General features: G+C 41.8%; 1 protein-coding gene across 1 annotated transcript in view; it reads right to left on the minus strand.

The window, feature by feature from the left end:
* MITF (microphthalmia-associated transcription factor) overlaps nucleotides 1-15,701 on the minus strand; it is a gene marked incomplete at its 3' end in the record, with an annotated part of 42,051 nt that extends 26,350 nt beyond the window's left edge. The window contains exon 1 of the mRNA XM_010146738.1: nucleotides 15,438-15,701. Within this exon, the coding sequence (XP_010145040.1) occupies nucleotides 15,438-15,635 (198 nt within the window). The remainder of the gene's footprint in view (nucleotides 1-15,437) is intronic.
* Between the last annotated feature and the right edge of the window lie 860 nt (nucleotides 15,702-16,561).

A 16,561-nucleotide genomic window follows, 5' to 3' on the forward strand; every position in this document is an offset into this window, starting at 1 on the left:
GTTTTAGTTATTTCTTAGCTAAAGGAATGTTGCCATAGTACTTGTGTAACACAAAGACATATTTAAGGCAAATAGCCATTAGGTTACATGACCTCACCTCTACACCCCATGATGTTATTCCCACAGCAGTCAGACAGTAGCTATCGTCTAGCTCCCAGAAAAAACAAGAGTAGTATCGGCTCATTTTTTAAACAAGGATGCCAACATTTCAGCCCTTTTAAAATCTCAGGCCTTACATTCATAGAGACATAGCATCACGATCTATTTTATATTTACAGAAACAACATCCAGCCACTCAGCCATTTTTGTAACCTTCCCCACACCTGCCTCTCCATGTCTTCCAGAGATGAGCTGTTGAAAACCCTTCTCCTCATGTTATTTCACATATGGTAAGCAAATAATTAGCCACACTGTGAAATGAGAAGCTCCTGTCCACATAAATGACCCATGACCAGGCCAGAGGATGAGGCACTGGCAGGACCATCACCTGAACGGGTGAGATCTTGGAGAAAAGGCCAGTTAGCTGTCAGTAGCCTGGTTTATACTGCAGTTGTAACAAAAAGCTGCAGTCAGGATCATTACTTCAACAGATATTGTGCAAGAATGTTCCTTATCATGAAAACTTAAAGACTGTGAAAAACAGGTTCTATGAAAAGATGGTCTAAGCTTCGGCCGCGATGCTCTTCCGGCATATGCACAGCAGCATTTTCAGCGAGTGAGCGCATCAAGACTTCCAGCCTGCAAGGGACCACAAGCTCTTGATTCTCTACTGCGTGGGGTCCTACCCAGGTTGGGGTTAGGGCTCTTTCTGCAGAAGTGAAAGCACATTTTATTACACGGCACCAGACAAATTTTCACCTTCCCAAACAGCTTACAGAAAACTCTTTTCAACGGTTTCATCTGAACTTCAAAAAAAGCACAAGCCAGCAACTCACCAGGAGAGGCACATTCACAAAACACAAAGAAGAGTGTGTGTTATCATTGCAGTTCTCCAAAGGTTAGCTGCAAGTAAGAATCGCCAAGAAATTCAGAAGTAATAGTTTTACCAGAAGATCAAAACGTCTTTTGAGAAAGAAATTCAGGGCCTCCAGGCTTGGTCTCAGAAGAATCCTATTTTAAACCGCACTTGACCCACACTAATGTAACCCTTCAAATGCTATTACAAGCACAGAGCTATGTTCACAAGGAGAAATCAGCGTAGTATCTTCCACTAAAGCCATATTTACTTGTGTAAAAAATCATGCATCTCATTTTAACACCTTAAAAATACAAACACCACCACACATATTTTACAACATACCTCTTGTCACTGATTGTTAACATACACAAAGTTTTAGCTACCCAGAAACAGTACAGGAACATAACAATCCAAGGCAAACAGATGTTAGAGTTAAATGGATTTAATTAGAGGTTAGGTGTGGATTAACTAGATCCTAAGTCTGTCTTCCCCACCTTCCTCGCCCTTTTTTAAACCTCAAGTATAAACTCATTTTAGCATATCACTACTTTACAGGGTAGAATAAATATTTTTAGAGATCTTAATGCTTCAAAAATGCAAATACACTCACACTGAACAGATTTAAATGAAATATTTTAAATGAAATAAAGTTTGAATAGAGGAAAAGTAAAGGTTTGAGGTTTTTTAACATCTGCTAGGAGCTAGAGGAGGTGCCAGTACATCCATGACAGCAAAGAGCTGGGTTTTGGCAATGACAGATATAGTTGCAGCCGGTCCTGAGGACATGACAGCTAGCCGTGCATCCTCAAGCAGTGCAGTGCAAGACGCGGGACCCCGCAGGGGAACAGTTCAGAACGCTGTATGCATTTCAAGCCGTTAATATCAGACTGGCTCTAGTCTGCTCTCGCAGACTCAGCTCCCAGTAGTGGCTGGAGAACATGAGGTCTTCTCAGTTAATCTCCGGTGACATGAATCTAATTAGTACTCATCAACAGCACTTGGCAAAAAAAAGGTAATACGTAATAAGTGGGGACAACTGGGAATTTACTTCAAAAGCGCTTTGCTACTTCACACTAAAGGCAGTGCTGGCCAGAGAAGGTGTCAGTGCTCATGGCCGGCTGCTCGTTCTGGCCCTAGGACGCCAGCTCGCCGCTCTGACCCCTCCACTATTCAGGTACGGCTGTTTGCAGGGCTACACTGACCCAGACAATCACCACCACTGAGCTGATTTTTTAAAAGTCATCTTTCCAAAAAACAGGCCTATTTTTACATCTCAAACTGCCTCAGTAATCCCACATAATTTTTAGCGTGGCCCCCAAAATGCACATATTGGTGCAACCACGGTGGCAGCAACTACCAGGGCTGCAAAGGACATCGTCAGCCACCTTTGCTGCCACAGCCAACGGATTGTGTAACTGTGCCCAAAAAATAAAAATGGGCACAAATAAAGAATTCACTGAGTAACAGCCAAAGCTGCTTCTGCCTTACCCCATCTGGTGGTCTGTTGCTTATATACAGTTAGGAGCTGTATAGAAGTTAAGGCACGTTATCTGGAATTGCAGATACTAGAGAAGAAAATGTGAAGTTGGATTAACTGTGTTCCTCTAGTAGTTATCTGTCATTATCCCCTGGGTCCCCTGGCAGTCAGCACATTCCTCACTCCCCATGGAAAGCGGAGCGTCTAGACACTGAGCGCTCAGATCACACAGAGCTGTCAAGAACTGACCCCATCCTCACAGCTACTGCCTTTAATCAAGGCAGATAAATGGAATTAATAAATTTTCCTGGGGAAGGTGCAAGTTCAGAGAAAAGGGTTTTCTAAGGATAAGTCCTGGGAACGGGCAGAAGCTTTTTCCTCATCACTCACATTAAATGCCACAGGGAAAGGCAGAAGGCAATTCTGACAGTGACCCACGTAGGAAGCAGCACTTGGCACAGAGCAGGCACTTCCTGAATAGGCAACGCTCTAGAGCAGAAGGCACCACTTTTCTTCCCTCAAAAAGCCAATGTACATTAGAAAAGGATAAACTCTTTTGAAAAGCCACAGTAACATGATTAAATACTGTTTTTCCTTTTACACAGCAAACCATACAGGTCTGAACCCCTAAGGAATATATGAACTTTCATGTGAATGAAGCCCATTAACTGCCGTGCAATGAATGGTGCCTGTGGTCCAGAATTCATTTCCTTTCAGAAAGCAAAGAGGATAGAAAGCTCAGGATTGCTGCACACAAGTGCTGACTCATTCAAGGTCATTTTATTCCTTCCCTGAACAAATTGTTTCTTTGAGACACAGGCTATCATGGAATTTCAGAAGCGTATAGTTTTGGTGGGAGTCAGGAAGGATTGCAAAGCAGTCAAATTAATACTATAGTAAAATAATATTAAACTGCTCAAAGGATGACTTTTCAATTAGTAAGTCATGATAATACAGATGATTGTTGTAATTTTTTTAAAACAGCAGTTTCACTCAATTTTCTGTTTAACAAGAATTAACTTTAAAGCACTGTTTAACAAAGCAAGAATTAACTTTTAAAGTAGTACCTGAAATACTAACATTGCTTCAACAGTACAGCCCTACTGAGCATGAGGCTGTAGCTGCACAAATACTAGCTCTGCCCCCGCCCCCTCCCCAGCAGAAACAAACCTGCTTTTGGTGAGACAGCTGATCTGTACAGCTGCTATCGGGACAATGATGCTGGTTAAGGGCAATGGCTCTCTGGATTGCTGATACAGCCAAACTGGACTAAGTCTTTCCTGAGAATATCACACCCTCTAGACAGGACTCCCAAAACTCAGAACAAATAAAAAACCCACACACCTGAAGAAAAAACACAAGCGGAGAGAACTCACGACCTTAGGAAGCTAGTAACCTTCTCAAAGACAAGGTTTAGTCTGCTGCCTACAGGTCCTCGGCAGGACCTTTATCAAGACCTGGGATAGGCAGATAGGCTGTCTCCTACACCTCAATCTTGAAATGGGATCCTTAAAAAAAAAAAAACTCCCTTCCTTGTAAAGAGAAGCATTTCCATTAGTTGCTTGTACATATCTTCCTCTGAAAAGAACAGAAAGTTTTAATTCATAGCCAACCAATAAGTCCATAAACCGAATTTTGACTGTTTCAACCAGGATTTTTTTTTTTTGGTGATTTTTTTTTAGGATGGAAGGCTGAAATGCAAGCTTTGATTGGCCTCTCTCAACCTACAAGCTTCCTCACAAATTCATACTTCTTTTTTTATTCCAGGGTAGAATAAATTCTGGTTCAACACCACTACCAGCATATTTTAATATTACAGTTTGCTGGCAAGGCCTTTCAATGTAACTAGGAGAGAAAAACAAAGGTCAGTGTAAAATAGGGACATAAAAATACTCTGAAACTCACTCATAGGATTTTCTGGAGCTTGCAGCAATGAGCCCTTAGATGCAGACCTTTTAAAGATGCTCAGGTGCCTGGCTGCTGCTGCTGAGACACCAAGCTCAGCTCCAGCAACGGCTCCCAACACTGCTGTACCTTCAGCAGCCGCAGCACTCGTGGCCTGCGATGCTCTTTAGCAAGCGGATCTGCCGCTCTCTGTGTTCAAAGGGAGAGGACAGATAAATAGACAGACAGACAGATAGGTAAATACAAGGAGTACATTGCCCCAGGACAGAAGACCAGCTTTTTGAAACATAGCTTTTTTCAAACACAAGACACGTTCCTGCTGAAACATTTGGAGATACAAGACAGATTCCAGCCAAGCTGGTAACAAAAATGCTGTTGTCAGAAGCCAGGACTTCAAGTAGGTGGGCTGCCTGAAACTAGCTAATGTCTTTTGGGTTGTGTAAGACACACTAATTTAGAAATACAGTAATATTTACTACTTGGTTTTTTTTTCAGAAAGCCGTCACATACTACTTAAAATCATTTTTTTTCTTTCATTAGCTCAGAGACTCTACAAAACTCAGGATCTGTACCACAAAGCAGGAAGGGGGATATAATTAAACACAATACAGCTGTGTCTTACATAGCTTTGAGGATAGGGAATGTTCAATGGAAAACACACTCCAGTTTTATCGCTCAAGCTTTTTTAGCACTCTGGTCTTTCTTGCCAAACAGGTTTATTACTTCTCCTGGACACCGGTAGCAGGTTTATTAAAAAGAGACAGCCTGCCCTTCACAGACTTTACAGCAGTAATTGGTTTTCACATGTAATAACTACTATACACAGCATTTAACTGGTTAATGGCTTAAAAAGAAATCTCTGGGAAAGTAGTTGATGAAAATAAAATACAACACCACAAGCAAACAACAGGATTAGAATAATGTGTCTACACCGTTCTTAACACTTGAGTATTAACCTTCATCAGAAAAAGGAATACTCTAGAAAGATGACTTCCCCAGCAGCTGAGCTTTCCCAAGAAATACATACACTCTTGGAAACGGTAATGCCATCTGCTGAGAGATTAGGAAAGTGCAACACAATGAATGAAATCCCTGAATGAGTTCTCAGTGCTTCCGAGCATACCGTGTAGCAGCTCAAACACTAATATTGATATTGAAGTGCACGCTGCTCAAAACGTTCAAAAGGAAACAAAACCTGCTTGAGTTGTGCAAGTTACCCAAGAATCTTCAAAGAACTAGCTGGAACTTCAGCTGTAGATACTCAGCAAGTTGAGGACACTAAGTCAAAGGGTCATAACAAAATATTGTTCCAGTATGTTAAAGAATACGACGTGGGAAACCCACACTATTAATTTGGCGTGAACATTCTAATTTGCAAAAACACTGGTATTTAGAGTTGTGTTTGTTGTTAGCCACCTTCTGTTTTTTAAGCGAGATACTTAATTTTCTGCTTGACATCATTACAAGCTGGCAAAAGAAAAATCGAGTTCTAAATCCATTTAAACCACAAAAGTTTAGTAACAAGTTTCAAAATAATAAACAAGTGGGTAACTGGCATCCAGTGGCAGTGGCCTCTAGTGACAACCTGCAGGGTTGAGCTCTTACCCCAAACCCCCTGTACTCGCTCTCTCTGGAGGCAGCAAGTTATTTTCATAGTTGGCAACAAAAGAATTGCTGAGAAGTAAAGATTGCCAGAGTAATATTTCCACAAAGGCCATCTCAACTTTTTTTTTTTTTTAATTTACCCATCTGCCAAGCATATAAAAGCAGCCCTGCAGTTTTGCTGGGTAGCAAACTAGTTTGCAGCAAGTAACAAACCCAAGTTCCCCCAGACTAAGCACTATCCCAGGGGATGAAAAGGGGATGTATGGAAGACAGGCAAGAAGGATGTTTTTCTTATTTGCACTGAAATACTATATCCAGTTCTGCCCCAAATGGTACTGGTGAGTTAGAAGAGGTTCAGAAAAAGCCTTCTAAAGGATTCAAGACTGGACAAGCCTGCCATAAGCGGAATGCTAGCATAGCCTGCTTTTCCTCTAGCCACAACAGTTTCAGAAGTGTTGCAATCTGGAATTATTAAGGAAGATTTACAGTAATAATAACTTAATTCTTTAAGTCAGACAGACCTAACCAGATCCACTGGCCAGTAACTGTTGATGTAACAAATTCAAACTGGATGCTGCCATGCAGCGATACTCTGCCAGAAAAGCGCAAAGGCAACAATGAATTGATCCAGTTCTAGCCCGATCCTCATTGAGTTTCCGAGTAAGGCTATTCCTATCTGTAAAGATAAAGAACACTGCATGTATATATTCCTAAGCAAATACAAACCAGATGAGTTCTGTAATCAATTCAGGGACAAATTTTCTCTACAAGCACTAAAGAGAAGTGTTACTAAAATGGACTGTTTTGTTCAAAGAACAAGACATGTAGCTGGCATTCATTTTCGAGAGAGAAAGGGTTAAAGCAGTTACCCATTTCCTCAACTGGAGGACTACTACTATTGTAAAGTCTGTATTCAGCCAAATTCCATCAGGCCATGCTTTCCTAACACAATCTGACATATACCTCTCCAAGATCTCGGATTTCTTTTCCTCCTCTCTGCCTCTCAGTAGTAGACACTAGAAATAAATACACCCAAAAAGCCAAATGATAATCCAAACAAAGTAATAATTAATTACCAAGCTGGGCAAACTGATGACAGGACTGAGTAATTTTTTCTTCCTTTTTTTAAGCAAAACACAACAGACTAGCCAGGTCTTTACAGACAACACAATACTGTTTTTTGTTTCAAGTTCATAACTTGGCTCTTAAAGTAGTTGATAATGAACCAGCAGGCATTATTTTAAATCAACCAGTTTTATTAAATGAGCCAGAAAGGAAAGAGGCAGGGCTAATTACCAACATTCCTTGATGAATTACCTAGCGGTGTGTGGTAAATCTCTGGGCGTCTTTGTCTTTATCCCCAAATTTATCCCTTACTTATTTCTCAAGAGGTTAAAGGACATGGGGCTAATTAAGGAACCAATCCAGTGACAGACAGAATCATTCAAGGTAAGGCTGGTTTTTACTCTTTCAAGCTTTTGCATCTCTGCCTGGTACTTCTTAATCTAATTTAAAAAAAGAAAAAAAATTACTGCTGGGGAGGGGGAGGAAAAGTGCTAATCTTGTCACAGTCAGGCAGGTTGAAATTGCCATGCAGTGCTGGGCAAAATGCTACATATTTGTAATTTAGCCAATAAGAAATTCCTTAAGCCTCTCTTGAATGGCAGGAATGTCTCCAGCTTGTCACTTTGAATTCATTCACTACACAGGTTCAGCATCTCGGAGAATAATGCTGCCAAACTAGCTGAAGAACTGAAATATTTGTGAGTATACATAATACCAAAAGATTACTTTAAGCAGATCTGAATTTTCACATTTAAAATTTAACATCTATCAAAGGTCTCAGCAGAGGCCTCCCTAGACCTCCACTCAACTCACCCCGCTTTCCAGCCTGGCGTCTGGCTCCAGGCACTATTTTCTGTCATATTAAGCTGTGGATTGGTCAAACACAACTGCAATGCCCAGCAGTCACCCTCTTCAACCTGGATCAACCAGGAAAGTGGAATAAGGTGGGTTTTAAATTAATGCTGACCAAAAAAGGACTTAATAGAAACTGTTAAAACCTGTTAGCTGGTGGGCTGCAGAGCCTCACAGATGCTTTTAATACCCACCACTATGGGCACCTACAAATTTTTAGGAAGATTAACTCATCTTCTGCAGGTCCAAACCAGCCACTGACACGTAGCGAACCACCATTTTCCCAAGGTCTGGTAACTCAGCCATCAGATAATACGTCTAGACTGTGACCAAAAAAAAAAAGAGGGGGAAAAGTGCTTTGAAGCTGTTACAGAACAAACTTAGCAAACTCTCCTTAACCTTGCCGATCTCACCATGCCAGCAGGAAGAAAGGAAATCCTCAAGACCACCAACTAGGGTATAAACCACCAAGAACCCTCTAAAAGGAGATCAGAGCTTGGACCTCCAGATGCCTATATTGTTTTGTGCGAATACATCTGTACTTCCTCCACGTCAAAAATGGTATTTCAAACTACCAAGTAACAACAGTGAACTTGCAGGACAACAGCTCTGCGATAAGGAGGAGTTTCTCAGCTACCTTCCCACTCTGCTCACAGCATCATTTGCCCATGTAATATCCTAGTCCCCCAACAGCAGCACAGTTTGCCCCACAATTCTGGGAACTGTGACCACAGCTGAAGAGCCAAGATGGAAATATCAGACGTCTTCATCAGCAACAGCATTTCTCTCAAGAGCTAAGCAACGCAAGTATTTGCATCCTTTGGAAAAGGACATTTGGGACAAAAGGTGAAAACAGTGTTTTGCACCAGCAATCAAGTAGTCAGATACTTGTACAGTGAAGCATGTTGCCCCCTTGAATTCCATGCATTTTTAATGTCTAATAACCTAGGTGTTAAGCAAGAGTTTACATTTTACCTCTATTACTAACCACAGACAGCATCAGTGCTTGTTTTGGAATAGCTTTCAACCCACTAAGCAAGCAAAAGATTTAAGGCCCAAGAGATGCTTTTACTTACGTGAAGGCTTAGGAGACAAGGCAGGCTTTAGTGGTTCTGTAGTTAAATGCAAGTTTTTCCTCATGAAGAATTTGCTGTAGGCTTAGGTTACACTCAGTGACTCTGGTGTATGTAAGTAACCTCAGTTTGAATGTTCTATCTGTACTTCACCAATGCTCTGTCTGGCAAACCCCTTGTCTAAGCTCTCAGTTGCAAACACACGCCGCGTTTACTTAACATACCGGCACACACTACTATCTACCATTGTCAGGTTAGATTAAATTAACTTTTAATCAGATAAGTACGTCCACAAGCACACATTTGCTGTAGCAGATCCTACCACACACTTTATCTTGACATCCCATTGTTCCTGTTCTTCAGAACCATGAGATAAGTCCCCTACACAATGAAGTCGTACGGTAATTATTACACCAGGAACACTACTGCTAACTGCACAGCCTTCCCTACTAGGCAGGGTTGCATTACCACCACAGGTCACTCCCTGTAATAAGCACACTGGAAAAGGACTAGGAGGAGGCATTTTTTTTATGTATGTGTCCATAGTCATTAACATCACTCAGAAGGCATGTTTGGCATTTCAAACACAAAGAAATACAGGGTATCTGAAGCACAGAACTTAATGTGGTGGCTCATTTAAAATCTGAACAAACAATGACAAGGGTGAAGGGAAGAGGCCAGCCTGGTCGCCTGCACCCTTCCGAGCAGTGTGGGTGCAGCACTGAACTCCTGCCGACACGGAAAAGGCTGCTCTAAGGGGAAAGATGAGCATGAGCTACAGCAATGCCCGGGATGGCATTAAGGATGAGACAAACAGAACCGCCCTGGTACCAGTAGTGATCAGCCCACAAGATGAGCTGGGCAAAACACTCTTGCAATAATAGAGCCAGAAGAGAGGATAACCAGCAAACAGTATCTGGTTCTAGGTTTCGGCCTCTTTAGGACTCCAAGTGAAAGAAGAAAGGCCACAATGACAAGATGTAGTAGTGAAGATCTGTATTTCTAGCACCAAAAGAGCAGTTACCATCTACCATGAAGACACCAGCCTAGGCAGTGCGGCAGGAGGAATCCTCAGCGGGGTTCTTAGTGCAGATACATTTAAAACAGGACATTTAAAACCACACCATCATCAACACATCCAGTTTAGGCTTCCATCAACCCTTGTGCTGTGACCTGGTGCATCACAATAAAAACATGACAGCCCAAGTGTCGCATCCAGGTGCCAACTGAGGAATGACAACAAATAACACCGGGAGAAGAGGGAAGAAGTGTTCACGCTCAGTTTTCCACCTTCCATCTGCTTAGTGATGAGGATGTATCCCGTTGCAGAGGAGATCCATCAGCAAACAGATATCAGCTTCCCACAGGTAATGTTTTCAATTCTGCAAGAACTGGTAATGTTTTCAAAAGGAACTGATTTGCAATTCTGTGGGCCGATGCTGGCCCTGAGCCTCCTTTCCTGACTCCTGAGGATGCCCTGGTGTTTTGGAAAGGCAGGTGCAAAGTATGCAAGGGACTGTGTTATGCTTGTTCTGAACAGTAAATTTTATCCAGAAATCAGGCAAAACAATACAAACCACTCAGCACAGCTGCAATTCAATTTTTGTCATGTGTCTCCAACAGGTGAGTCCCCACTCCTCCCCCAGCCCACTTCTTTGAATTTCTGCAGTAAGTTTACTTTCTGGACAAGTGCAAATTCTGTAAATAAGATGGCTTATTAAAAAAAAAAAAAACCAAACCCACAGGACAGCAATCTTCAAAGGAAAGTCTTAATCAACACCTCAGGTCTGACTACTTCTATCAGCAGAACTTCTCAAAGACCAACCCAAAACCCAGATGGAGGACCTTGCAAAGGCTTGCTTGTGAGAATAAAGCAAGATGGCTGGTAATTTCAGCCTTTACAGTGATTGCTTGGTATTTTTCCCTGGGTCTTTTTAGATGTTTCAGGTGAAGGACAACACTTTTCCATCTGTATCTCTTAAGACCATGTGAAGGGTGGTGAACCCCATACCCCCACTGCTACAGTGCAGCTTTGGTGAAGAAGCCAGAAGGACATCACATAAAACTCTGGTCATTCAAGTCAGTGTTTCTGCCTGCTGAATCCTAAAATCAGCTGTCCGGACTGACATACAAGACTGAAAACTATCTTCTAGACGTGGCTAGGGTATCGCTGCCTGTCAGAAAGGCAGGGAGTTGTCCTGCTGCTGCCTGTAGCTTGGCAGGCAGGAGATCACTCATTTTACAGGAATCCTGAATGTTGCTTTGCAGGAAAGGAGGCTGGGAACAGACAAGAGGGGAGCATGAAAGACATGAAAAGCAGAACCCAGCAACTGTATCACATCAACAGGAGATGCTCCCTAAATAAACGTCAACAGACAGCTGCTAGGACTACAGGAGAAAGGCTAATTCCGTGGTATCAACCAGGAAGACAGTAACAAATGAAGTCTGGACAGCTCCAGGAAAGCTGATTAACAACAGACTAGCTTCCCTACAAACCAAGAGAGTATTCTTTCCATTTCTAATAACCAGGGATTTCACCACCTTTAAAAGAGATTTAGCTCCACAAAGAATGGGATCAATAGCAGTATTTTGCAAATGAATGACTGAGAAGCAAAAGGAATAACCTATCATCAGTGACTGTAGGCAGGGACCTGACACAGGACCTGGGTTAACCCTGCTTACAGGAATGAGAAATACAGCCACCAGTTCCCAGAGATCAGCTCTGGAATACCTGGAGTTGAGATCTGCAGTGGTGCTTCTGCTCCAATGGATAAGGACTCCTACTCAACAAGAGAATAATTCCAAAAACAACAACAAAAAAGGAACAGCTTCTTAATATTAATTAAGTATACCAAACTAAAATATACCTGTATGGAAGAGGGTACTCCATAAAACAACCCACTGAAGACATTTTAAGACAAACGCTTTGCAAAAATGCTAGCTCTTAAATAAAAATATAAACAGAACCTCAGGAATGGATCCTGGTCCAACACTAACAGGGCTCAAACCCACACCAACAATCAACATAGTAATTTACATCCTCTTAATTCCAAAGCAGAGCAGTAAGTTGAACTGCAGCAGAAGCAAAGAAACTCTGGAACATCTGTCTGTAGTATTAGTCCTCAACTACCAATGGGAGATGGATGAGAAAGTGCTTAAACATAAACCAGCCTGTACAACTGAAGCTAACATCAGCTGTGCAGAAGGGTAACTGAAAGCCACAACTCTTCCTTTTTCTATTAGATTTAGAGAGATACTGCTTCAAATGCATTAGACCCAGTCCACCTCTTCATCAGGCTGCACAAAGCAACCCAAAATTTGAATTCCAGCAGTTCATTCCCTACCTTGCCAAGCTACATTACTTGGCAGAGAAGTGATGCAACAAGAAGTCATTACTCAAGAAAATGAAATTCTATCTATTCATATGGCCTTGAGCATATCCCATTAAGGGATTTGGAGATTCCAATGCAATGTGACATAGATTTGTACGTATTACTCTTTCTTTCTGTATTGTTTCTAAACAAACATCTTAAACATCTCAAAAACAAATCCAAAATCCAAGCTCATTAACACCTTGGGCTTCTTTTTAAACCAGTCATTCCAAACTACCATCCTCAGACATACAAGTATTTTTCTCCTTCTCGCAGAGTGAGATTTGGGAGAAAGGGCAAGTCACACAATGTAAATAAAAAAAACAAAAACATGGACAAATTCAACAGGTTCAGGGTAGGGCTCTTTGATGTTAAGTTCCAAAACAAACAAACAAAACCAGTTGCTACATCTGTTTTAGTTGTTTGTGAAGTAGTATATATTAAAAAAAAATCTCTTTTAAACAAAGTTGCCTTGCAGAGTAACATTTCTCAAAGTGCAAAAAACCCTTTTTTGCATATCTCATGCTTTAAGGTCACTAAATCCAGACCATCTGGATAATAAAGTTACCAACTTAGTTTCCTATTTATCTAATTAAAACTCCTGTACAGCTCATATGGAAAATTTGTCTACAGCTAAAAGCCAACTGAAGTGTAAAAAGCAGCTGCAGGGAAATGATGTCACCGTACAGTGTTCCTGCAGGCAGAGCTGGCTGTCAGCGTATCGGCACCAGGAAGATCCTGGTTTATTGTTAATCTCATCTTTTAAGCCAAATAACCTATGAAAAAAAAAACAAAACCAAAACCAAAAAAACCTATATGGACCTTTCAGCAAAATCCTCCTCTTGCTGAAGCATCAGCAGTATCTTTTCAGCAAGATCATGACTTCAAGCCTGGTATTTTATATTAATATTCTTTTTTGTGTAGAACTGGTCCATTTTTATCAGGAAGGATAAAAGGATAAATCTTTAGCTGCTTTCCCCCCCACCAAAAACACAAGCAGAACAACCATGCAAAGCAGTCTGTCTTCTCTCACCTGCAGAGAGCGACCAAGAAGAGTTGGGTTTGCTAATTTTGATGGTTCTGTAAGTAAACCCGGGTGACAGGGGGACAAGCGTCGCTTTGTTCCAATGGGCAGCTCATGTTTCCACAACCACCACCTTCAGTGCACAATCCTCTGTTGCCAGGTATTACTTTCAGTTCACAAGTCAGTTAGGGATAACATTCACTTTATTATTTTTTGCTCTATAGGGTCATACATGCTGCCATTTGGGCTAAAGATGACCGTGGGGAAGGTGTCCTCCCTCTTTCCAGGAGACCCTGCTCTATCAGGGGGAAAGGGGGGACAGAATTCTTTCACAGGATGAGGATTCAGGCTCAAGCCCTTTGTGTGAAGTTCCCAGCAATGCTCTAGCAGGTCACACATGAAAATCCTATGACAACCCAGCTCCTAGTAACCGCATTTGTGATAACAGAGCATCACCTTTCGGCTGCAGCATCTTCTGTCCTCTGTCCCTCAGAAATAAAAGGCTGCCTCCCCTCCTCTCAGATATAAAGAGGTAATTGTAAGATGAACAATATAGACAACTATAATCCTTCTTCAAGACATGATACAGTGAAATATCATCACAAAATAAACACTTTCCTGCCAGTTTTCAGAGGTTAAAAAACCCAAACCTAAAATTATAACATCATAACATAGAATCATAACATATTAGGACAAAAGGAGGTAAAAAATCTAACGTGCTTATTTCACCAAGTGCTTCACAAACAAAAAAACCTATTTCATCGCACCTACACACCCGCTGGATCTGAATTACAGTTATGGTGTCATAACCTGGAAACAAGTTTAACAACTTGCTATACACAAAACGCGGTGCGCAGTGCATAAATGTGAGACAAAATAGAGCTTCCCAGTGAATTTCAGACTTCTCAATATATGCACGCACACACACGCTCAACCTATATCATATTTATTTTTTAATGGAAATATATATATAAAAATAATTCCAACTGTTGCCTTTTTGCCGCTGGATCATAGACCATACTTAAGCACGATTGCAGTGTCCCAATTAAGTGTTCATTTTGCCACTGTCAACACAATACCATGCTGCAGATTCAATAAATAAAAGCACCCTACATTTTCTCCATACACCCGTCACACAGAGTACCTTGAGATCCTGAGCCTGCAAGTCTATTTTAAAACTAAATCTGTGGATGGGTATCATTGATATATAACAGCGATGAGCGAACCACAAGCGTATTGTAACCAGGAGCAATTAACTTGTCTGGTAAGGATACGCTTACCGACCGAGAGCGGTTACTAAACGTCAGACTGTAATAAAAGGGTTTAGCAATCACACCGAGCAAATAGGTAACTCTTCAAAACTATAAACTAAATAAAATTTTCATTAATTATGTCAGCAAATTTCTCCAAGTCGTTTTGCATTCTTTCACTCACACACTTCACATTGCTTTACCCTACTTGGACTTACCCACTGCATGAAATTATCTTTTCTCTCGTAGCTATCCACGTTTCCCCCCATGAGTAATTAGCAAGCTACATCCCCTTTGACAGAGGGATACTAACAAGCTTCTACAGTTTCCAGTAGGACGAGGCATCCAAAGCTACTAATAGCAAACAAGTCATTTAAGCAAAAAAGGATTATGGACGCTGGTTGCAAGAGGCTAGAAACTCACCCGTATTTCAGATTAAGGCTTTCTGAAGAGCCCTTTTGTAATGAGTTTTGACTCCGTTTTACAAAAATTGTTTTCTTTTAAAAACCAAAATATTGATTGGAATATCTATGAGTAACGTCTTCTTTTGGAAAACAACTAAGTACTAGAAAGACGAAGTGTTTTCCAAAGGGAAAAATGACACAAACATTAGTTTTGCAACAAAACCTCCTTCCTCCTTCTCAAAGTTTAAAGAAAACTAAAGCCACACAAAAACTTTTTTAAAAAGGTTTTTCCATTCTTCGCTACCAGGACACCAAAATAAGCTGCAGATCAAGCCAGAGCGCAGCTTATTTGCAAAATTCCATTGCCAAAACCCCTATAACCACGTCCCTGTTAGATTAAAGTATGTTTAGATGAGCGCGAGCCCCTGAACAGAGCGGCAGAGAGCGGCGTACCTTGAGGACCTCCATGGGTACCTGGGTGGCGGGGGGCAGGCTGGTGGGGACGCTGACGTTGATGGCAGGTGTCTGGCTGACGGGTACTCGCTGCTGCATGAACTGGGCTGCCTGCTGCTTCTGCTGCTGCTCCCGACGCTCCTGCTCCTGCATCTGCTCACGCATGAGCTGCTGTCGTAGCAGGATTCGTGAGGTCATGCTGGAGGAGCTTAAGGGAGGCTTGGAAGCGCCAGGATGCTCGGAATTGCTGTGGGAAGACCAGAGAGAGACAGCTCAGCTTCCACAAGTGGGAATCGCGGTTCCAGCCATCAGAGCTTTCAGAATTACACCAGAACATGGAGCGGGATGGTGAGGATACGCCACACCACGCGAGGGGGAATTTGGAGCCGACCTACTTCAGGTACTTAGCAGCCACATTAGGCTGCCTTAACTTGACTGCTAACCATTTCCAAATGCCAATATCCAGCTGTAAAGAGGTATTTGCTGTTTCAATTTTTACAGCAACCATCCACCAGAAAAACAAATGCTTTTACAGAGAGCAGCAGGCACTCATCTTCCTTTTTTATAGAAGTAATAAAGGGCTGTAGCAAGTCTAATGATAGCTATAGATAATACTCCAGGTCTAAAGATCCAGCTCAAAACTAAACAAACAGATAAATTTACTCTCCTGTGAAAGCACAACACAACAAAGAGCCGTTGTTTTCTGCAAAATACTACCTTGGGCTTGGATTTGCTGGTGGCTACACTCTTCACAGCTAGAAACCAGACCCAAAAAAACACCAACTCCCACCTCCAGGCCTACCAGCATCTTCCGAGCACAGTGACAAGAACAGGCAGAAAAAACAACAATAACGGCTTTATTTCAGTCACACTTCAGAAGACGTATCAGGCTGGCCCAAGCCAGCACACTGCACTGCTTCACCTCCTAAGCGCTGTTTCTCAGCCAGGGGCAAGCAGACCTTCCTACCAGACAGAAGGAGACAAACCACGGGACTTGGAGATGGACTGCAGGGACACCTTTTGAAGAAACCCATCATTTTGTTAGCCTTCAGAAGCAAAATTCATTTATGACATTTCTGTAGCATAAGGCAGAACAATTTGGGTATGTAAACACCGAGTTGCAC

This window comes from Eurypyga helias, unplaced genomic scaffold, assembly GCF_000690775.1.
Source record: "Eurypyga helias isolate BGI_N326 unplaced genomic scaffold, ASM69077v1 scaffold14972, whole genome shotgun sequence".
Classification (NCBI taxonomy): Eukaryota; Metazoa; Chordata; class Aves; order Eurypygiformes; family Eurypygidae; genus Eurypyga; species Eurypyga helias.